The sequence below is a fragment of the Myxocyprinus asiaticus genome, chromosome 16 (genome assembly GCF_019703515.2).
Source record: "Myxocyprinus asiaticus isolate MX2 ecotype Aquarium Trade chromosome 16, UBuf_Myxa_2, whole genome shotgun sequence".
NCBI lineage: Eukaryota > Metazoa > Chordata > Actinopteri > Cypriniformes > Catostomidae > Myxocyprinus > Myxocyprinus asiaticus.
In genome coordinates this window covers 31,149,493-31,172,589 of record NC_059359.1, presented here as the reverse complement: position 1 = coordinate 31,172,589, position 23,097 = coordinate 31,149,493, and the positions used below count along the sequence as shown (strand labels likewise).

The window sequence follows — 23,097 nt, the reverse complement described above, 5'->3', positions numbered from 1 at the left end:
AAGAGCATCTAAAGGGGCATTGGCAATATGCAAATGAAAAGTGGGATGGTCCATTTGGCTGCTGATTTACATTCCCATATGTCCTCCATGAGAACCTGCATTGTCTAGGAGTAATCGGATTTCTATGAAAATATCCATTCACAATCCTGACCGCGCTTTTCACTGAGTTTTTAAAAGTCACTGAGCTTCTGGTGGACCCGGCTGTTGAGAAATGCCTGCAGAAGACTCAAATGAGAAGAGTTTGAAACACGTTAAACCCAAAACATCTTAAGATATAACTAATGACAATTATTTAGATACCAAAAAGATGATGGAAATTGCTTGAGTAACTAATGTGCAAATATCATCCATTTTCTTCTGTTATTTGCAGAGATTGGTTTGACTTATATAAAACACAATTACAACATGTTTTTATGAAAGTGTGAAATTATTTAGCTGAGAATAGCTTTCATTCAATGCCTCAACAGAGAGAGTAAATGTCTTGTATATTTGAAATTTCCTAAATCTTGGAACAAATGTGCCATACTGTAACTGCTACACTGTAAAAAAGTGGTAATCTGCAATTGTTGCCTTAAAGGGATCCAAAAATGAAAAATTATCTCATCATTTACTCACACTCATGCCATCCCAGATGTGTAGGACTTTCTTTCTCTTGCTGAACACAAACAAAGATTTTTAGAAGAATATTTCAGCTCTGTAGGTCCATACAATGCAAGTGAATGGTGATCAGGCATTTGAAGCTCAAAAAAGGAGATAAAGTTATCATAAAAGTAATCCATAAGACTCCAGTAGTTTAATCAATGTCTTCTGATGTGATCTTCTGATTGGTTTTGGGTGATTGCTTCACTGTACATCTTGTCATTGCAGTCTCTAGGCACGATCATGATTTCAAGCTTGATTCCATTTCCTAGTGCTTGATGCATGGGCAGAGCAATCGAGCTTGAGATCCTGATCGCCAAGGAGACTGCTGTCAAGATTAATAGTGAAAAAGGTGTTTCTGTTCTGTTTGTTCTCACCCAAAACCAACTGGATCGCTTCAGAAATCATTGATTAAACCACTGGAGTCTGGTGGAATATGTTCATGTTGACTTTATATGCTTTTAGAGCTTCAAAGTTCTGATCACCATTCACTTTTATTGAATTGACCTGAATTTAGATAGTTTAGATATTCTTAGGTTTTCGTTTGTGTTCTGCATAAGAAAGAATGTCATACACATCTGGGATGGCATGAGAGTGAGTAAATGATGAGAGGATTTTAATTTTTGGGTAAACCTTTTATGGATTTATGTATTCCTGATCTAACCTTTAGAATTAGTTTTGTTTGTGTAACCTGATGTATTCAGGTTGATTATGTGATGTTATACCATGGTCTGTTCTAATACTCGATTCTGATTGGCTGGAATGCATGCGGTTCAAACCGTTGAATGCACAGGTAGTTCTGGTCAGTTTTAATTACGTCTGATATTAATGCGCTGTTTGTAACCATAGCAACATAACATACAGAGCAAGCAGAGTTAACTATAGCAATTGAAAACATTTCCTAACCACTTTCATCAGCATAGCTAATACAATGGAATTCAGCTTGTTTTGCATGGAGAGTGAGAGACTGAAATCAAGACCTATTAAATGCGTCTTTTGCTGTCGAGCAAGGCGATGCAAGACGATTTAAACTGTAATGTGTTGTGTGAATTGTTTCTGTGCTGAAGTGCCACCTATAGCCACTAGAGGCTATATTAAATCGTTTAACGCACACCTAGCCATGGATTATCCCTTACTTGCATAATATCAAACCATTTCATTTAGATTTTAACATAAAAGGACATTTTTTCAGTGTGTGGTAACAACTAAATTAACAGGTTTTAATAAAAAAAATTATTTAATATGACTGAATCAACCTGACTACATTATATGTTTCACCGAGAAAAGTTATTTTATGGGTTAGATTGCATATTACCACTTCTACAGTGTACTTGGCAAAATCTGAATTCCAAAATCCCAAATTAGTTTTTAGGTATGTACTATTGTTTTCAGTGAACATAAAATACAGTTTTGTTGTTACAATGATTAAACATAGAACTACTAGTTTTCTCTTTTATTGTCAAGATCACCTGACAACATCACCGGACTGATGAACCTTGAAAATACACACAAACATGATTCAGGGAAGCAGTGGGGGATTTGTATGTCTGGATAGAAATGAAATACTTAGCTGTGTTACAACTGTTTTGTATGTTTCTTCATTTACTTTAGAATAAAGAGCAGGTTTCAGTTGCTAAAACTCCAACATTATTGTATTCATCTCAATAATTCTTTGTGCTTTAGTCTTCTGCTTCAGATTTTTGTTTCTGCTTTCAAGCAAGCACTGCTGGGACATTTTGCCTGTCTTGTATCACACATAAATAGTACTTAATACCTATAGTATAGGAGTTCGAAAAAGATGTCACAAAATTGCCCTTGTTAATGAGCATGAACCATTACACATTGGTGGGTTTTCTGCAGATCTGTGCTTGTCAACTTAAGACTGGTCCATGGATTTTGAACAACCCCTCATCAGTATACTTTATTATTACGCAGTTCAAAGTTAATGTCTTGTTGACGGCACTATCTCAGCAGCTGCAGTCCCCACCCCTTGCTCCTTTCTCACCCTCCTCTCCTCTTGTGTGTTGTCCAGCTGCTGGTGATCCCTGACCTCCTGACCCTCACTCCTGACCTCAACGAGCCTTTCCCACGCCACACCCTTTTGTGTGAATTTTGCTATGGCAACACAGTGGTCAGTGGTGATATATGCTATCCTCCTAAAGGAAATTTCATAAAGGAAGTGATTTGACTTAGCACATGAAGCACTAATACCAAATGAGTCACTTACTAAAACACAACTGCAAAGTGTTTGGGAATAAATATATCTACAAAGATATCAACAAACAAGTGATTAACGTGAAGAAAGAAATAGGCTAATTACTAAAATAATGAATAATTTTTTGTGGTCTTTTCTGTCATTTTCTGAGAGGTTTGGAAAAGTAAACATATGTGTGATGTTTTGTTTGATTATTTGTGTCAGATAAACCAAAGCAATGAGCCACAAGAGGCCATGCATTACAGTGAATTTACCATGGTTAAATGAATGTTCTGGGTTCAACACAACTTAAAATCAATCGACAGCATTTATGGCACAATGTTGTTTACCACAAAAAATAATTTCGACTTAACAAACCATGGTTACAGTGAGGCACTTACAATAGAAATGAATAAGGCCCAATCCATAAACATTAAAATGCACACTATTTCCAAAGTATAGCCACAAGACACAAAGAATATGTGTGTTGACATGATTTTAGTTTGATAAAATAGCATAATAACCTTATCTGTGTACAGTTATAATCAATATGACAACTTCTTTGTCATGATGACATAATGCCAGCAAGCAATTTTATCACACTAAAATCATTATCAGTAAGTTATACCTATGATTATACCTGTAAAGTGACAACTTTGAGTTTAGTCTTTGAAAAAAGTTAATTTTTTTCAATAGCATTTTATAAGTCAAACTCAAGTACTTGAAACACTCTTGAACAGATTGATTATCTAAGACACAGTCACACAAGTGAATCTAGTTATTCTTGCATCCATCCACCTGTCATCTATAAGTCTCCCTCATTTTTTCTTCTCTTTCTCATCCCCCAACCCCCTTACCCTCTGTCACTTTCTCCATGTATTGTGGTACAAGAGATGTTCTCTTTTCAGGCCTGGTCTCTTAGGCAACCCCACTGCTGCATGTAATGAGATGGATGGAATGAAAGGCAGAAAAAGATGTGTACACACACAGATACCGACAGACACAGAGCAGGACATTGACCAAGTCGGTCACTCGCTAGAAAACTCCTGTATGGATTTATCAATATCATTTGAAGTTCATGAGTGATGATATAGAACAACACAAATAAAGGTAAGATGGAAAAGAAATGCAATGATGTGGGTTTTTCAGTAAATATATAAAATAATTTAACTGTAAGCTGTTTAATTTGATTGGTTTGTCATTAGCGGGGAGTAAACTGTTTATGTTGCGTAGAGACAATGATTTTAGGAGTTAAATACACTTCATTTGGTGTTTTTAGGAATTATTAACATATTATTGGTAGTAGTAGTATAATAGATTTATTTAAATTATTAATGCATATTATAATTATGAATATAATGTAGATTTATATGCCAGACTTCTCAGGTTTCTGAAGATGTAGTTCTAAAGTCCCTACAGCTCTGCAGTGTGATGATAACTTTTTCACACAAGTATATGAATTATTACAACAATGATTCACTCTTTCTTTCAGAAGACTTTTGGTTTCATCCTGTTTTCTGTGCAGCAGTTGGATTGAGCTGGATTTCAACCTACAATCTGGCAGTCAGAGACTGATTGTCCAAACGCAATTCTTGTGATTTCCTGATCATTGTGCAGGAGTTGTGGATGGACATCATGCCTCTGGCTGATCACTGTCATCAATCTGGAATACTGCCTCTAAATGAGAAAGAAAGGCATTATGAAGGAAGGTTATTTACATTCTAAAGGAATAAAACCCTCCATGTGTATTGATGTAATATCTTGCTACTGTAGATTACTATCAGGATACTTTACGATTGGCTAATTAATTAATGATAGAAACTCCAATAGGAATTCTGCACACATTCCCAAATTATTATTATTTTTTTGAATTGGAAATATAATAAAAAGATGGCTTTGTGAATTTTACTGTAAAGAGAGAGCCATGTGAAGGAACTTGTGATGTAACTGTAAGACAACAAGGAGAAAGATTAAATGAGTTTTGTATGGTGAGTTTGACTTGAAATGGGGCAGTATTATTGAAAATAATGCAAATAACCCAGGTCAAACACAACAGGCCCACTGACCAGCTAATATCAGTTAGACACACACTCGCCTGTTTCACAAAAATAATACTCTTATTCAAGATGTCTACTGAAATAAGAAATAATATTTACCGAAAATAATAATAATTAATAAAATAAGAAATAATTATTACTAAAATATTAAGATCTCCTTTATATTATCTGCAGCTTCTTGAGACCCAGCAAAACTTGGCATGCAAAACAAATTCAAACAAATTAAAAAAAAAAAAGGTTTTTTGTTAATTTTCTTCTATCACTTTGTGATATGAAAAAAAAAAAAATAAATAAATAAAACAGCACAAGGTACAGCCAAAGACATTAAAATGGTTGAATATGAAAAAAAAAAAAAAAAAAAAAACAAGGAACAGCCCAAGACATTAAAATGGTTGCATAAGGGGAAAAAAAAGAAAGAAAGAAAGAAAAAAAACTGAACAAGGTACAGCCAAAGAAATTAAAATGGTTGCATATGAAAAAAATAAAAAAATAAAAAAAAGGAACAGCTAAAGAAATTAAAATGGTTGCATAAGGAATATATATATATATATATATATATATATATATATATATATATATATATATATATACACAAAAACTGAACAAGGTACAGCCAAAGACATTAAAATGATTGCATATAGAAAAAAATAAATAATAATAATAATAAAAAAACTGAACAAGGTACAGCCAAAGAAATTAATATGGTTGCATATGAGAAAAAAATAAATATACAACATTCTAATTTATTGAGATGCACCTGTATATACAAAAACTGAACAAGGTACAGCCAAAGACATTAAAATGGTTGCATTTGAGCAAAAAAAAAAAAAAAAATGGTCTCTATTAAAATGTGAAATAAAGACCCAGACACTTCACTTCATCTTTTAGCTTTTATATTTTTTCAAGTGCAACCCCTAGATCCCTAAATGAAACCACAGAGCTTTTCCAAAATAATAATAATAATAATAATAATAATAATAATAATAAAATACTTTTACATTTGAATTCCTATTAAATCACATGACTTTGGAGAATACCAGTGTTTCTCAACCCTGTTCTTGGAACACCCCCAACACTGCAAATTGTGGATGCTATCTCTAATGGGAGAGCATGGACTTTGATTGTGCAGTGTCAAAACCCTGGAAATTCTTTGCCAAAATAATATTTATTTTGTATAACACAAATACAAAATAACACTGAATTGAGCCAAAGCTCGTCAAATATATGATTTTGGTCTATTTGTTTACATTTCTTTTAAATCACATGACTTTGGAGAAGGCACATCAAGAGTTCATCCAATGAGATAGCACAGACTCTGATTGTGCAATGACAGAACTCTGTCAAGCCCCTTAAACCCTATAATAAATATTCACTCAGTTACTCTTGTGCAACATTTGCTTGTCCAAAATCTTCTGGTTATCCTCTGCTTCTCACAGAGGGCTCACATATTCACCATGGAGGTACATATGCCTCCTCTTCTCTATCTGCTGCTGTGCTTGTGTTGTTTTGCCCAGGAAGATAACAGACAGAGGTAAGTACTGTATCTTTGTGGTACATAAACTGGAAGATCTATGTAGTGTATGAACATGTCTGCATGCATATGTGGGTGTTTCTTCAACTAAGGGCACTTTTTTTGTCCCAGGGGTTGATTCTTACAAATTTTCAACCTTTTTCTTTTTGTTAAGGTAACATTAAAATTGTTTTTTTTATTTTTTTATTTCTTTTTTTTTATAAATGTAATAAAACTTTTGACTGTGTCTTTATCATTCATTTTTGCTACTTTGTAAATGCCCGCGTGTATTTGTATGGAAGCCCAGGAGTGCCATTTACAAAAGAATGAAAGAATAAATTATCAGTCTATTAATTTGAAAATAAAAATGTGAATAAATAAACCAATTTATAAATGGACAAATAATTAGACACATTTAAATGTGAATAAATAAATAAATGGACAAATGGACAAATAGACACATTTAAATGTGTTTATTTAATTCATGTTTTAAAATGTACTTATATTTAGTGTTGGGCCTCAGGTACCCAGATAAGAGACAAAGGCAGGCCTACACACAGTCATAAAGCCTTACTGAGGACTATACGAACACTCAAAGCCTGATAACAACAACCACGTCCAAAACAGACCACAGATCCCATGAAGCCTTGCTCACTTTACACCTATGTGTGAAACTCTGAAGGATCAAATTCTAAACTCCTATTGGATGAAATGCACTTCAGAACGCATCCCTCAACCATGACGTCATCGAGAGTGTAAAAACCTTGGAGATCTTTCTGGGCATTGCTTCTAGGGACAGTATGTGCCTCGTCTAGATGCAGCCCTGCTGCTCCAAGATGTTGCCTCATTGCCCAAGGAAGTAATGTACGTACCTGAAATTTGGCCATACGATCTATATCTCGCTGGACGAGTTGAGATTTCTCCTTGTTCCACCGAGCACACTAACGGATCCGTAGGAGACCGGCGAGCAATCCGCATCTTCACCCTTTTGCCTGCAGAAGTGAAGAAAGAAGATTTCTCTCCCTTCTTCAACTGAGTCGACTTCGCTGTTTTCTCCACCGACCTGCTGAGAATCAGCCGCCGCAATCACCCGCCGACAGAGCTCCAATTGAGAATCGAGTTAAAAAAATGTCATTGGACTGTTGACTAGTGAGAGCAACCAATGAACTTTCATCTTAGTTATAAAACACACCCCCTCTCTGTCACAGTCCTCTCTCTCTGTCAGTCTGGGTTTTGGTATGATAGGACCGTGGCATTCTCCGCCTATTTCTCTGTGTGAGCGCGTGGTCTCTGTTTTATTCCCTGCCGTGCGCTCTTCTGTCTGTTGTGTTTCATGTCTGGAGTATGGTGTCTGGGTCCTGACTTCCTGCCTAGTTCTGTTCTGGTCTGTGTTGGGATCCGGACATTCATACTCCTTGTCTGTCTGTTATTGACGTGGGTGCATTGCGCTTGTTTCATCTTGGCTGCAGGCACTCGCGTCGATAACCTATGTTGGTCTTTGTGTCTGTCTCTCGCATCCACGGACCCACGTTGCGCTCGCTTTGCACCATGCGCCCTGGTCGCAAGCTGTCTTCATGTTTGTGCTGAGGTTCGGTCACTTCGTTAAGGTGTCGGGTGTGTGTGTGGCTGAACTCTCACACAAGTGTCTTCTCTCATCTTGTTTGTTGACTGGCATGAGTGTATATCGCCTCATTGTCTTGGCGATGTGCACTCATGCCAATCGGATGTTTTGTCTTCTAGTGAGAACATGCAGCTTTGTTATTGTTTCTGTATTGCTGCGTGTTTCTCTGTCTTACGTCACACCCCGCCTCTTTGTTTTCTCATTATTGTTTCATTAGAAACACCTGCCCTTTATTAACCCGCTTGATTTCTCTCCCCATTTTAGTCTCCTCGTGTGTGCTATCCAGTGCCAGTTCGTCTTGTTCTCCAGTCAGTCCTGTATGTTTTACCTATTGCTCCTGTCTTTCCTGATCCCTGTTCCTGGTATTGGTCCTGTCGGTCCTGATTCCTTGTTCCCTTCTGCCCCAGCCTGAATTACCCTTTTGTCCCCTTCGGGGTTGTTTATCTTTTCCCCCTTGCGGGAGTTTGTTTGGTAAATAAAGTATTTTGTTTTTTTATCTCTGTGTTTGGGTTCTCATCTCTGCAACACACGTAACATTACGAACTGGCCATATTGGACCCAGCAGAGAATTTTTTCCTTCAACTGGTCGTACAGCGCACTGTGCTATTAAGCAGCTTTACGGGCTATGGCACGAGGGCACCCCTCACACAGAGATGGAATCACGGCAGTCCTCAACCTCCATTTTGCCTGTTTGTGCAGACTGGGCTCAGGGTCCAACAGCCCTAGAATTTTTTGATGGGGATCCAGACACCTGCAAAGTGTTTTTGGCCTGGTTCAACCTGCCTTTTAAGGAGCCATCTTTTCTGGTCATGGCCGAACATCAAAGGGTCACTTACATCTCCCTTTTTCTGACCGGACGGGCAAGATGTTGGGTCAAATCACTGCAGTACCTCGACTCTCCTTGTATCAGGAGTGTGGCACTGTTTACTGAAGGCATCAAGGCTGTCTTAGGTCATCCTTTTGTAGGCAGAATGGTCTCAGGGGGTCCCATTCTGTCTGCCCCTACTCCCTTGGAGGCATCCGCCTCACCTGAGCCCGCTGCTATGGACTGCCAGGAGGCGGAGGCTGCGTCAGCAGCAGTACCACTCACTGCCCGGGAAGAGGAGGAGAAGGGCACCTGCCCCTCAAGTGTCCTCGTCTGCCACTGCCAATGAGCCAGTGCCCACACCTGCCACAGCCAACGAGCCAGTGCCCATGCCTGCCACGGTCAACGAGCCTGTTCCTGAAGCCTCATCCATCCCAGAGAAAGCGTCTGAAGCCTTGTCCGTCCCAGAGGCAATGCTTGAAGCCTCGGCTGTCCCTGTGCCATTGTCCCCAGTCATGATGGCCGCTCCCACAGCAGTGCTCCTGTCCGTCTGGAAGAGGAGAAGGAGAAGGGCTCCTGTTCACCAGTTGCTGCCAGAGATCCTGGCAACAGAGGCCATTCTCCAGTCGTTGCCAGTGCTCCTGGCCATGGAGGCCATTCCCCAGTCTCTGCCAGCGCTCCCAGCCACGGAGGACGTTCACCAGTCGCTGCCTGAACCCACAGCCACAAAGGCTGTTCCCCCAGCAATGCCCCCCTGCCTCTGCCAGTGTCTGAGCCTTCCATGGCTTTGCCCCTTGAGCCTTCCACGGCTTCGCCCCCTGAGCCTTCCACGGCCTCGCCCCTTGAGCCTTCCACGACTTCGCACCCTGAGCCTTCCACAGCTTCACCCCCTGAGCCTTCCACGGCTTTGCCCCTGAGCCTTCCACGGCTTTGCCCCTGAGCCATCCACGCCTTCACCCCATGAGCCTTCCACGGCTTCACCCCTGAGCCTTCCATAGCTTCACCCCTGAGACTTCCATGGCTCTGCCCCTAAGACTTCCATGGCTCCACCCCCTGCTCCCTCTTGAACCCTGTCCTGCGGCCACTGTCCAGTTCCCTCCTGACCCCTGTCCAGTGGCCGCCACCCTGAACTCTGACCCTGTCCCTGCCCTGTGCCCGCCTCCCAGGCCTCCACACCCTGTTTCTTCCCTGTGGCCATCTCCTAGGCCTCCAGACCCTGTCCCTGCCCTGCGGCCGCCTCCCAGTCCTTCAGACCCTGCCTCCGCCCTGAGGCATCCCCCCAGGCCTCCAATCCCTGCTTCCACCCTGAGGCATCCCCCAGGCCACTGGACCCCACCCCTTTCCTTAAGTTCCCTCCCTGGTTTCCCTCCCTCCCTTCCCTCCCTTTCTGTTGTTTTTTCTGTTCTATGCTAGTACTCGTTTTGTCTGTCTTGTGTTTTGTTTGATGTTCCCGATTTGGGAATAAATCATATTTTTAAAATGTCATTAAATGCACCTGGAGTCGCAAGTTCAAAGTTTTCATTTATCAATTAACATCATACAAAGTCTAGTAAACATAAAAAAGCTAAATCAATATTCGGTGTGACCACCTTTGCCTTTAAAACAGCCCCAATTCTCCTAGGTACACCTGGATACAGTTTTTCTTGGTTGTTGGCAGATAGGATGTACCAAGCTTCTTGGAGAATTCACCACAGTTCTTCTATCTATTTAGGCTGTCTGAATTGCTTCTATCACTTCATGTAATCACAGACTGACTCAATGTTCAGTGGGGGGCTCTGTGGGGACCATGACATCTGTTGCAGAGTGCCCTGTTCTTCTATTCTAATCTTTTCTATTTGCAAAAGTAATGTTTGGGAGTCTAAAATTTATTTTTCCTATTGACATACTAAAGCTGAAGATATAAATAACCATCTTAAGACAAAGGTTCCCTATCTGTCACTCACTCGACATTGGTGTCGATGTAGTGACACTAGGGGTCACTCTTGGGAGCCCGAGACACCTCTGGTCTTAGATAAAAGGCCAATGAAAATTGGCGAGTGGTATTTGCATGCCACTCCCCCGAACATACGGGTATAAAAGGAGCTGGTATGCAACCACTCATTCAGATTTTCTCTTCGGAGCCGAACGGTCATGCTCACTGAGCTGAATATTACTGTTCATTCACCTCTGCTGGATCTGACAGCGCATTTCAGCGGCTTCTCCCTCCTCTGCACTGGTGCACTGCAGAGAATGCCCCTGGGCGCTTCGGCAGAAAAACTAGAGAGTACATTTTCTGAAAGAGCATTTTTCCCCTCTAAAAGAGTATATATTTCTCTAAAAGAGCGCACACGGAACGTCTTTTTAAAGATGCATCTTTTTAAAGATGCTTTTCCGATTGTGTGTTATTCCTGGTTGTGCTCGTTATCTCTCGCCTTCTAACGGTCACGATCACTGTCTTTCATGTCTGGGCACTGCTCACGCGGAGACAGCGTTCGTGGATGGTCATGTTCTCATTGCGAGAATATGTCCATGGCAACGTTTCGGTCGCGGCTCGCCTTCATAAGAAAGCGAGCCACCCCAGAGGCTCCCGCCTCGGTCCTTTTACCAATGGGTTTGAGGCCAGCGCGGCTAGCACTGGGGGCGATTTGGGGACCCAAAAGGGACCGCCTCCGCCGGGTATCCCCCCGCGGACCTCCCATTCCCCAGCACGCTCGTCTGCCCCGATCGGGCTTCCGGGTGAGTCCGCCGGCTCGTCTCACGGCGAGTTCGACCTCTTATTCGGAGCCCGCGAAAGTGATGAGCTCTCGAGCGCAGCATCAGAGAGCGGGTTCGTCCAGTCGGAAGCCTCAGCTGGGCTCCTCCCTTCGGGTCGATCGCCCAGTCACAGGCTGACGCGGAGATGACGACATGCTTTCCCGGGCAGCCGCGAGCGTCGGTTAGAGTGGATTTCACCGCTCTTCCCTGAACCCTCGTGGCTCGGTGATTGGTTCCTGGGCTCGCGGCACCGCTCAAAGCTCATGCCCCGCCCCGTTCCTTTCTTCCCGGAAGTGCATGAAGAGCTGACAAGGTCGTGGGAGGCACTTTTTACTGCCCGGTCCCGGTCTTTTCAGCTCCCCCGCTCTCACTACCCTCGATGGTGGGGCGGCCAAGGGTTATTCGGCAATCCCCTGGTGGATAAAGGCGCTCGCGGTGCACCTATGCCCACAGAGTGCCGCCACCTGGCGCGGGTGCCCAAAGCCCCCGTCCAAGGCCTGTAGGTTTACGTCGTCTCTGACGGCCAAGGCCTACGGTGCCACTGGACAAGCCGCCTCCGCCCTGCACGCCATGGCTCTCCTGCAAGTCTGCCAAGGCGCTAAAGGAACTGCACGAGGGTAGTTCTGCCCCGGGATTGATGCAGGAACTGTGCTCGGCGACTGACCTCACTCTCCGAGCAACGGAGGTCACGGTGCGGTCTCTTGGGCGGACGATGGCCACACTAGTGGTCCAGGAGCGCCACCTTTGGCTCAACCTGGTCGAGATAGGTGAGGCCGACAAGACACGATTCCTTGCTGCCCCCATTTCCCAGGCGGGCCTATTCGGCGACACCGTTGAGGACTTTGCCCAGCAGTTCTCGATGGTAGAGCAGTAGATGGATGCTAGCCGGCATATCCTGCCCCGGCACGGCTCAAGATCCCACACCCCATCTACTCATCGCCAAGGGCGTCCCCCTGCGGTGACTGCACCGGCTCCGCTGCAGCCCGCCCCTTCGGCCTGGCCCCGGCGTGGAGCCCACCGCAGGAAGCAGACGCCACCCGTCTCGCGGCCGCCCAGAACCCGTGAAAGGCTTCAAAGCGCCCTTGAGACGGGTGACCCAGGGATAACGAAACCCGCTGCTCTGGAGCTGTTAAGCAGATCTTCATCTTTTTGTTACCTTTTGCATTTAATTGCGCTGCATGCCCAAGTGGCTGCAGTACTCAAGAGCTCAGCAAGAATGGTTTCCTTGTTCCCTGGGTCACGTATCCGGTGTGTACGGCTGGCATCACGACCACCGTCCATCACTCCATTTGGCAGGTTGGCGCTCCAGCGGCGGTCTCCAGCCCTGAGCGCCCAGCTGTGGCACAAATCCGCCCCCGATGTGACAGTCTCCACGGGTCATGAGGACAGGCCTCTTCCTCCCCCGTCCCAGGCTGTTCCGGGGGTGGTCACAAGGAGCCAGGTAAGTGCTTCGATGTCCTCGGACTCAGCACGGCCACGACGTGGTGTGGCACCTCGAGCTCCGCCCCGCCGCAAGGCCCCACCTGCCGGTACATCTGATGACGTTGTCCCTTTGGTCCCCCTTGCGCGGAACTTGGACGCATGGCTTGCGCCTTCCAGTCCATCACGAGGGCTGGTACGGACCGTCCGACTCGGCTGCGCGATTCACTTCGCCGGGCATCCGCCCAGGTTCAGCGGTGTCCACTTCACCTTGGTGAAAGACGAAAACGCTGCTACCTTGCGCGGAGATCGCTACCCTCCTACGGAAGGATGCGATAGAACCTGTCCCTCCAGCCTTGATGAAGAAAGGGTTCAAGATGCTGACGCAAAGATGCATTCTAGCAAGCGTCCGGCATCAAGATTGGTTCGCGGCGGTAGACCCGAAGGATGCGTACTTTCACGTCTCGATCCTTCCTCAACACAGACCCTTCCTGCGGTTCGCGTTCGAGGGTCAGGTGTATCAGTAGAAGTCCTCCCTTTCGGCCTCCTCGCGTCTTTACGAAGATCGCAGAGGCTGCCCTTGCCCCGTTAAGGGAGGTGGGCATTCACATTCTCAACTATCTCGACGACTGACTAATCTTAGCTCACTCTCGAGACGTGTTATGCGCACACAGGGACCTAGTGCTCTCACACCTCAGCCGACTAGGGCTTCGGGTCAACTGGGAAAAGAGCAAGCTCCTCCCGGTTCAGAGCATCTCTTTTCTCGGTTTGGAGTTGGACTCAGTCTCCTTGACGGCGCACCTTACGAACGAGCGTGCCCAGTCGGTGCTGACCTGTTTGAAGGCATTCAAACAGAAAACAGCGGTTCCACTGAAACTTTTTCAGAGGCTCCTGGGGCATATGGCATCCTCGGCGGTGGCCACCCTGCTCGGGTTGATGCATATGAGGCCGCTTCAGCACTGGCTCCAGACTCGAGTCCCGAGACGGGCATGGTGCCACGGGACACACCGCGTGGCCATTATGTCGGTCTGTCACCGTCTTTTCAGCCCTTGGAGCGACCTCTCGTTTCTACGAGCAGGTGTTCCCCTAGAACTGGTCTCCAGGCACGTCAGTGGTCATGACAGACGCCTCCAAAATGGACTGGGGCACTGTTGGCAACGGGCACGCAGCCGCCGGCCTCTGGACGGGTCCGCGGCTGCGTTGGCACATCAACTGCCTCGAGTTACTGGCAATTCTGCTCGCCCTGCGGAGGTTCCGGCCGTTGATCCAGGGCAAGCACGTGCTAGTTCGGACAGACAGCACGGCAGCGGTAGCATATGTCAAACGCCAAGGCGGTCTGCGCTCCCGCTGTATGTCACAACTCGCCCGCCGTCTCCTCCAATGGAGTCAGCAGCACCTCAAGTCGCTGCAAGCCACTCACATCCCGGGCAACCTCAACACCTCGGCGGACGCGCCGTCACAACAGGTTACCCTCAAGGGAGAGTGGAGACTCCACCTTCAGGTGGTCCAGCTGATTTGGAGTTGATTCGACAGGCACAGGTGCACCTGTTCGCCTCCCAAGAATCCTCCCCACTGCCCGCTCTGGTACGCCCTGACTGAGGCCTTCCTCGGCATAGACGCACTGGCACACAGCTGGTCCCCTGGCATTCGCAAATATGCGTTTTCCCCCAGTGAGCCTGCTTTCACAGACCCTGTGCAAGGTCAGGGAGGATGAGGAGAAGGTCGTCCTGGTAAGCACCCTACTGGCCCGCCCAGACGTGGTGCTCGGACCTCACGCTCCTCGCGACAGCTCCCCCCGGGCAAATTCCCCTGAGGAAGGACCTTCTTTCTCAGGGAAGGGGCACCATCCGACACCCGCGCCCAGACCTCTGGAATCTCCATGTCTGGCCCCTGGACGGGACATGGAAGACCTAAGCTGCCTCCCACCTGCGATGGTAGACACGTTCACTCAGGCTAGGGTTCCCTCTACGAGGCGCCTGTATGCCTTTAAGTGGCGTCTGTCCGCTAAGTTGTGTTCTTCCCATCGGGAAGACCCCCAGAGATGCGCAGTCAGATCAGTGCTTTCCTTCCTGCAAGAGAGGTTGGAAGGGAGGCTGTCCCCTTCCACCTTGAAGGTGTACGTTGCTGCCATAGCAGCACACCATGACGCAGTCGACAGTAAGTCCTTAGGGAAGCATGATCTGATCATCAGGTTCCTAAGAGGCGCCAGGAGGCTGAATCCCTCCAGGCTGTGCCTCGTTCCCTCATCGGACCTCTGTAGTTTTTCAGGGTCTACAGAGAGCCCCCTTTGAGCTTTGCAGTCAGCCGAGCTTAAGGCACTCTCCTTGAAGACTGCCCTCCTGACTGCGCTCACTTCTATCAAGAGGGTAGGTGACCTGCAAGCGTTCTCTGTCAGCGAAACGTGCCTGGAGTTCGGTCCGGGCTATTCTTACGTGATCCTGAGACCCCGACCGGGCTATGTGCCCAAGGTTCCCACCACTCCTTTTAGGGACCAGGTGGTGAACCTGCAAGCGCTGCCCCAGGAGGAGGCAGACCCAGCCCTGTCGTTGCTGTGTCCGGTGCGCACTTTACGCATCTATTTGGATCGCACGCAGAACTTTAAAGTCTCTGAGCAGCTCTTTGTCTGCTTTGGTGCACAGCGGAAAGGAAGCACTGTCTCCAAGCAGAGGATCGCCCACTGGCTCATTGACACCATAACTATGGCATATCTCGCCCAAAACATGCCGCCCCCGGTAGGGCTACGAGCCTATTCTACCCGTGGTGTAGCAGCTTCTTGGGCCCTGGCCAGAGGTGCCTCTCTAACAGACATTTGCAGAGCAGCGGGCTGGGCAATACCCAACACCTTTGCAAGGTTCTACAACCTCCGGGTGGAACCGGTTTCGTCCCAGGTAGTGGCACGCAACACAAAGCGGATAAGCCCGGGATAGCCGGCCGGGTGTATCGCTTGCACATAGCGCCTTCCACCTCCTTTTGAGCTGAAGACGTGCGCTGTTAATTCCCAGTAGTGTTCACAAAAGTTGTTCCCTGGTTGACTTCCTCCGAGCCCTGTGGCAGTCGAGTTTTCGGAGAGACTCGCTGCCGGCCCAGTACACGCACTAAGAGCCCAGTTCTGGGGTAGGTGCTGCGTATGTGGCGGTTCCCTGTAAGGCTAACCCCATGCGATCTATATCTTCCGCTAATTCATTTCCCTGCTGGCAAACTGCGTCTTCCTTGGGCAGAGCCCCTCTGCCCCAGTCTCCATGTTGTAGTAACTCCTCCCCCATTGGGCAGGATCTACCTTGAAGGCTCTCCACATGGTTGGAAAGACCATGTGATGTATTCTTCCACTTAAATATCCCCCCCTCTCTTGGGGCGAGGTGTGGTCTCCGCAGTGTCCTCCCCTTGGGAGGGACACCCCCCAACTAGACCTGGCGGCCCAGTCGGATAATCCTCCTTCTTTTTTAGGGAGTGGAAAAAGAGAAGGGGAAAGAGGCCACGACTGGGTTAAGCCTGTCTCTATCTCTGGGTAGTCGACTTGTCCCCAAAAAGGGCCGTTTGACACTCATAACTGTGTTGGGGGAGGTTACGTGTCGACCTGGTGTGCTGGCTATGAGGCACACAGCAAGTCTGCCCACCACACACCGCCAGTTCACGTAACACAGTTCAGCCTTGTGGCATTTTGTATAGGGACCCCTAGTGTCACTACATCAACACCAGCGTCGAGTGAGTGACAGATAGGGAACGTCATGGTTACTGGTGTAACCTCCGTTCCCTGATGGAGGGAACGAGACGTTGGTCCCTCCTGCCACAACGCTGAACTACCCGCTGAAATGGCCGGACCTTATGTCGGCTCCTCAGCGTAAAACCTGAATGAGTGGTTGCATACCAGCTCCTTTTATACCCGTATGTTCGGGGGAGTGGCATGCAAATACCACTCGCCAATTTTCACTGGCCTTTTATCAAAGACCAGAGGTGTCTCGGGCTCCCAAGAGTGACCCCTAGTGTCACTACATCGACACCAACGTCTCGTTCCCTCCATCAGGGAACGGAGGTTACACCAGTAACCATGACGTTTTTGTGAAACATCTTAAGTGCCTAAAACTTTTGCACAGTACTTTATATATATATTCTAAGCCAACCTGCTGTGTATATCAGTTTATAATGTTGCAAATAAAGTTTGTGCTTAATCTGTTGTTGTGCTCATCTTCATAAAGATGTTTATTGACTGACAGTAGCTAAACACACAGCAAACACACAATGTACAAATTATTTTATCACATTCCTCTTTTACAATTGTAGTCTGGGTCTTATGGATTTAACATATTGAATTTTGAATGAATTTACATTTAAATTGTACCTGAATCAGTTATGTTATAGGCTAAATTTAACTGACACAGATAATGGCAATTAACATGTCAAAGATGTTTGAGGTAAAATGTCCAAGATTTAGGCCAGACATTTTCCGAGAGAAAAAAAAGCAATAATCAACAAGTATTTTACACCTTCATTGCTAGAATTGTGTGAAATGAAACAGTCACTTAACATAACTTTTACTGGAAGAAAAAAAAAACCCTTCTGGTTGTGTAAACGAAAGATAACTCTTTATTAAGCTTTATAAATTATTTAAAATAAATATTAAAAGTTTAGCAAAGTTTCATCATGTCCCAGTGCTGATGGTCGATGATCTCACAGTGCACAGAAGGTACATTATATGGGCTTTGTTCACAAATATGGCAGAGAGAGCGGTCATACAGTAATGAAACAGGTGAATAGCTGTAAGGTCAGGCAGTGCAGAGAAGCATTTGCTTTAGTAACCTCCGTGAAGTTGGCACCCCATATAATTAAATCTATACCATTTGTTTGTGCTGATTTGTGCCGCAAAAAAGAACGTTTGTGCTGGTTCATTGCTTGAGATATAAGACATTATTTTTTTGACTGTGTGACGTCACTTTCCACCCCTTGTGGTCCAAATTGCTCCAAACCGGTGCCGTTAGTTTGTGCTGATTTATGCCGTTAAAATGAATCTTGTATCTATTTCCCTTCCTTAGAAATAACAGCTTGTATTTGGGAGCAGTGACGTCACTCTCCACTCCATGTGATCCAATTCGCTCCGAACCGGTGTCGTTTGTTTGTGCTCGATTTGTGCTGTTAAAAGAAACATCATAACATTTTCCTTTCTTTGTATTTAACAAGATAGATTTTGGGAGCTGTGAAATCGTACAGGCTAAACCCCATGTCAATCACTCTCACCTGTCTTCATAGTTCGTGCTCACTTCTGGTTTGTGCCGTGTTTGGTATCAATGAAGCATTAATTTTTTGACAAAGATTTAATCTTTTACGAGAAAAGCCACTGGCAAGTGGATGAGGAAAAGCAATTGGCAAATGAATTAAGAAAAGCAATTGCCAAATACCTTTTTATAATGCAATTTAAAAGGTGCTTTTAAAGTGCATTAAAAAGTGCACTTAAAAGACTCATTAATGTACTAATTTATTGCTACATTTAATAACATTTTAAAATGAAATAAATATGATTTATTAATGCACAATTTTATTGTTAAATATAATGACACTTTTAAACATGAATTAATTAAACACATTTAAATGTGTCTTTTTATTTGTCCATTTATAAATTAATAGATTTATTCAAGTTTTTATTTTCAAATTAATCGATTGATAATTTATTCCTTCATTCTTTTTTAATTGGCACTCCTGGGCTTCAGCTGTAAATTCAGTGAAAATTATGTGTATAAATGTAATACAAATTGTTAGCTACTGTTTCCCAGGTGTGGCTTCATCACAGCAATATTTAAGTTAGCGTACTTGTTACCAAGGAGACAACAGTGTCAGTGAAGAGCATGCTAGAAATGTTTCTGTATGAAGATTAAAGAAACTATCACAGAATATTTGTGTGTGTGGGTGTGTGTGTTTGGGGTGTGTTTGGGTGGTTTACAAGGACATTTTTTTAGGTTAGAAACTGGTAATTATGCTATAAATGTGGTTTATGAGGACATTTCTAGTGTCCCCATAATTCAAATCACTTAAAAAACATACTAAACAATGTTTTTTTAAAAATGTAAAAATGCAGAAAGTTTTTTGTGAGGGTTAGGTTTAGGGGTAGGGGATAGAATCTATAGTTTGTACAGTATAAAAATAATTATGTCTATGGAGAGTCCTCATAAGGATAGCCGCACCAACATGTGTGTGTGTGTGTGTGTGTGTGTGTGTGCGCATCAGACTAATTTCCAATCAAGCTATAGTTTTGTTAAACAAAAGTGTGAAAATATTATTTAATTGTATACATAGTATTTAGGGTACGTAAAATACTTATGAAACTTAAGCCTTAGCAAGACAAATAAGTCAGGTATTTTATTCCTAAAATTTTTAAAATGGAATTTTCACCACAATGTTATCAAACAAAATATAATTTGAAATGCAGTGGAAATGATATTTGTTGGTTCAGAAAAAAAAAAAAAAGACAAATATGACAAATTTCTCCTGTGGTGCATGCATATCCATTGCTGGACATTGTAAGTAGACATGAAATAGACAGGTGCTTTCAAAGTAACTCCGTGTTCGATAAACTAGGGAGAATGTGTGCAATTTTAGACTAGAACTTTTACATCATAGTGTGTTAGAGAACTCTGTGAAATGTGCATGTCTAAAAATTTTGAATAATATAGAGGTTTTGCTCTTATGGAAAGAAATTGGTACTTTTATTCACCAAAGTGGCATTCAACTGATCACAATGTATAGTCAGGACATTATTAACATGAAAAATTAGTATTACCATTTGAAAATAAATGTTCAGAACTTCTTAAACTACTTCAAAGAGTTCTCATCAACAAATCCTCCACGTGAAGCAATGACAGCTTTGCAGATCATTGGCATTCTAGCTGTCAGTTTGTCCAGATACTCAGGTGACATTTCACCCCACGCTTCCTGTAGCACTTGCCATAGATGTGGCTGTCTTGTCGGGCACTTCTCACACACCTTACAGTCTGGCTGATCCCACAAAAGCTCAATGGGGTTAAGATCCATAACACTCTTTTCCAATTATCTGTTGTCCAATGTCTGTGTTTATTTGCCCACTCTAACCTTTTCTTTTTGTTTTTCTGTTTCAAAAGTGTTTTTTTCTTTGCAATTCTTCCCAAAAGACCTGCACCCCTGAGTCTTCTCTTTACTGTTGTACATGAAACTGGTGTTGAGTGGGTAGAATTCAATGAAGCTGTCAGTTGAGGACATGTGAGACATGTGTGACATCTATTTCTCAAATTAGAGACTCTGATGTACTTATCCTCTTGTTTAATTGTACATCTGGCCTTTCACATCTCTTTCTGTCCTTGTTAGAGCCAGTTGTCCTTTGTCTTTGAAGACTGTAGTGCACACCTTTGTATGAAATCTTCAGTTTTTTTTTTTTTTTTTTGGCAGTTTCAAGCATTGTATAGCCTTCATTCCTCAAAACAATGATTGACTGACGAGTTTCTAGAGAAAGCTGTTTCTTTTTTGACATTTTTGACCTAATATTGACCTTAAGACATGCCAGTCTATTGCATACTGTGGCAACTCAAAAACAAACACAAAGACAATGTTAAGCTTAATTTGACGAACCAAATAGCTTTCTGCTGTGTTTGATATAATGGCAAGTGATTTTCTAGTACCAAATTAGTAATTTAGCATGATTACTCAAGGATAAGGTGTTGGAATGATGGCTGCTGAAATTGGGGCCTGTCTAGATTTGATCAAAAATGACTTTTTTCAAATAGTGATGGTGCTGTTTTTTACATCAGTAATGTCCTGTCTATACTTTGTGATCAGCTGAATGCCATTTTGGTGAATTAAAGTACCAATTTCCTTCCGAGACAGCAAAATCTGTACATTATTCCAAACTTTTGACCACCAGCGTATATATTATTTAATCCAGCATTTCTAAACCCTGTTCCTGTAGGCACACTAACAGTACACGTTTTCAGTATTTCAATGTTTTTCAATATATATAAAATCCATAATTTTTTTAATAAACTGAACTGATTTTTTTATTGAATTGTCTTGGTTTATGTGTGTGTCAGATTTCTAATTACAGCTCCAAGTGTGTTTCACGTTGGTGTGAGAGAACGCATAATGATTCAGGTGGGGGACTCATTGCTCGGCAAGTCCGTGTCCTGTCAGTTACAAACAGAGCAGCAGGTTCCCATGTCAGCAAGTGCAAGCAAAACAATCACCCAAAAAGGACAGTTTGAAACAGTGGAGCTTGAGGTAAATAATGTAAATATGTTTTTTTGTTGTTGTTGTTGTTTAAACATAATTTACTCCAAGACCAGACGTTAATTTGACCAAGATGTAGTTACTTTAAAATATAGGGGAGACTGGGGTATCTCAGTAAATCAAAAGCCCAAGTACACAAATGTGTGTTCTCTAGCAGTGACTTTTTGTGTTGGTTTCAAACACCTAGTTCTAATTCTATCAGCCAAACTGAAATCATATCATTATATTTTAGTAATAGCTCTAGAGTAAACAAGAGAATCCATATGACAACATGCCCCAATGGCAGGTCACAAAAGGTCAACATGTATTTAATGACCTGGATGTTTTTCCAAAAGCAAAACAGTTGAAATGTTTAATAGCTTTTTTTGAAGCCAAGACTTTTGTGCTTATTCAGATATTGACTACCCTGAGAAATCACTAAAGTTAAAAGTATAACAACCAGCCCCATTCTCCCCTACATAATAACTAGATATGTGGATGTCAAACATGTTTTTCCAAATGAATAAAAATATCACAAGTCTAGGACAGATTCTGCTGAAGTTGCTGAAGAAGCACACAATCTTGTTCATACATAATTTTTTTGATTTCCTCTTAAAGATATTGGCAAATGAGGTTTCAAACCTAAAATCGACCAATGGAGAGCCTCCCTACCTCAATTTGGCGTGTAAAGTTAGTGGTGAGAAATGGCAAACACGTGTCCTGGTCTCCCAAAAAAGTGGCTACATCTTCATTCAGACAAACCAACCCATATACAACCCCACACAGAAAGGTACCATAAAAAAGGGATTTGCATTGCCATACCAATGAGTAAACATAGCAACATGAAAAAAAAGACATCTGGGATATTCCAAAATTAAAAAAGTTATACACAAAAGTATGTATAGTTATATAGTGATCAGTGACAATAGTGTGATAAATTGAACATGAATGACACTTACTGTTTTAGGGTTGACAGACTCCTCAATAGATGTTGTACATATTTTAAAACATTGGTGATGTACATTAAAACTGATTCTCTGTGGTTCTCAGTTTTGTTCAGGATCTTCACTCTGGACCACACCATGCGGCCAAAATCAGAGATAATTCATGTTTCTGTATTTGTAAGTGAAAGAGAAATTTTTAGTATTTTTGTGCACCTCTGTTTGGGTTTCAAATTTAGGACCCATTTTATATTAGGCATCTTTATGTACAATGTACTTATTATGTACATATGTGTTGTTGCATTGTACTTACTCTTAAAGTGCCTGAATTCCATTACATCTGTAGTTACACTGTTAACCTTACCTCTAACCCTAAACCTAAACCTAACTCTAACCCGAGCCTTAGTGTGAAGCTTAGACTTTTAAGGTCCCGAATCTCCAAAAAACTCCAAGTGATAGGTATTGTAAGGGAGAAAGAGTATACTCCTAACATGGGAGCCCAAGGTTCAAATCTAGAGGTAAGTCCCTAAAACATGTAAAATAATTATCAGTTCTAGTAAAAACATGATGCCCATGTCAATTAAAGGAATAAAATCCATTTTAAATGAACAGATATGCCTTCACCTAAACCTACCCCTACTCCTAAACCTACCCGTACCTCAACCTCAGTAGCAGCAAATGTGAATCTTGTGAGAATTTTGCAGAACATGTAGTTACACAATAAATGCATTGTATTGTATGTATTTTAATGTTAGTACATAGTAGTTAAAGACACCTAATATAAAGTGAGACCCACATTTATACTGTAACACCTCACAAGCTTTACATTATTAAATGTTATTTGTATGATGTAGTTGGATCTGTATTGCACCTGCAATTTCATCTATCATTAATTAAACAATAAAAGAAATAAAAGAAATTGAAATGCAATTTTAATTGTTGTCTGTATTTCCTTTTT

At 43.2% G+C, this 23,097-nt stretch overlaps 1 protein-coding gene across 4 annotated transcripts in view; it reads left to right on the top strand.

Moving 5' to 3' along the window:
- Window positions 1-6,277: 6,277 nt before the first annotated feature.
- LOC127454337 (complement C4-like) overlaps window positions 6,278-23,097 on the top strand; it is a 37,874-nt gene continuing 21,054 nt past the window's right edge. For all 4 annotated transcript variants that reach the window (XR_007899512.1, XR_007899513.1, XM_051721464.1 and 1 more), the window contains exons 1-4: window positions 6,278-6,421; window positions 21,024-21,210; window positions 21,817-21,988; window positions 22,249-22,319. Coding sequence is in view for 2 of the 4 variants with exons in the window: in XM_051721464.1 (XP_051577424.1) it covers window positions 6,345-6,421; window positions 21,024-21,210; window positions 21,817-21,988; window positions 22,249-22,319 (507 nt within the window). In the remaining 2 variants the exon portion in view is untranslated. The remainder of the gene's footprint in view (window positions 6,422-21,023; window positions 21,211-21,816; window positions 21,989-22,248; window positions 22,320-23,097) is intronic.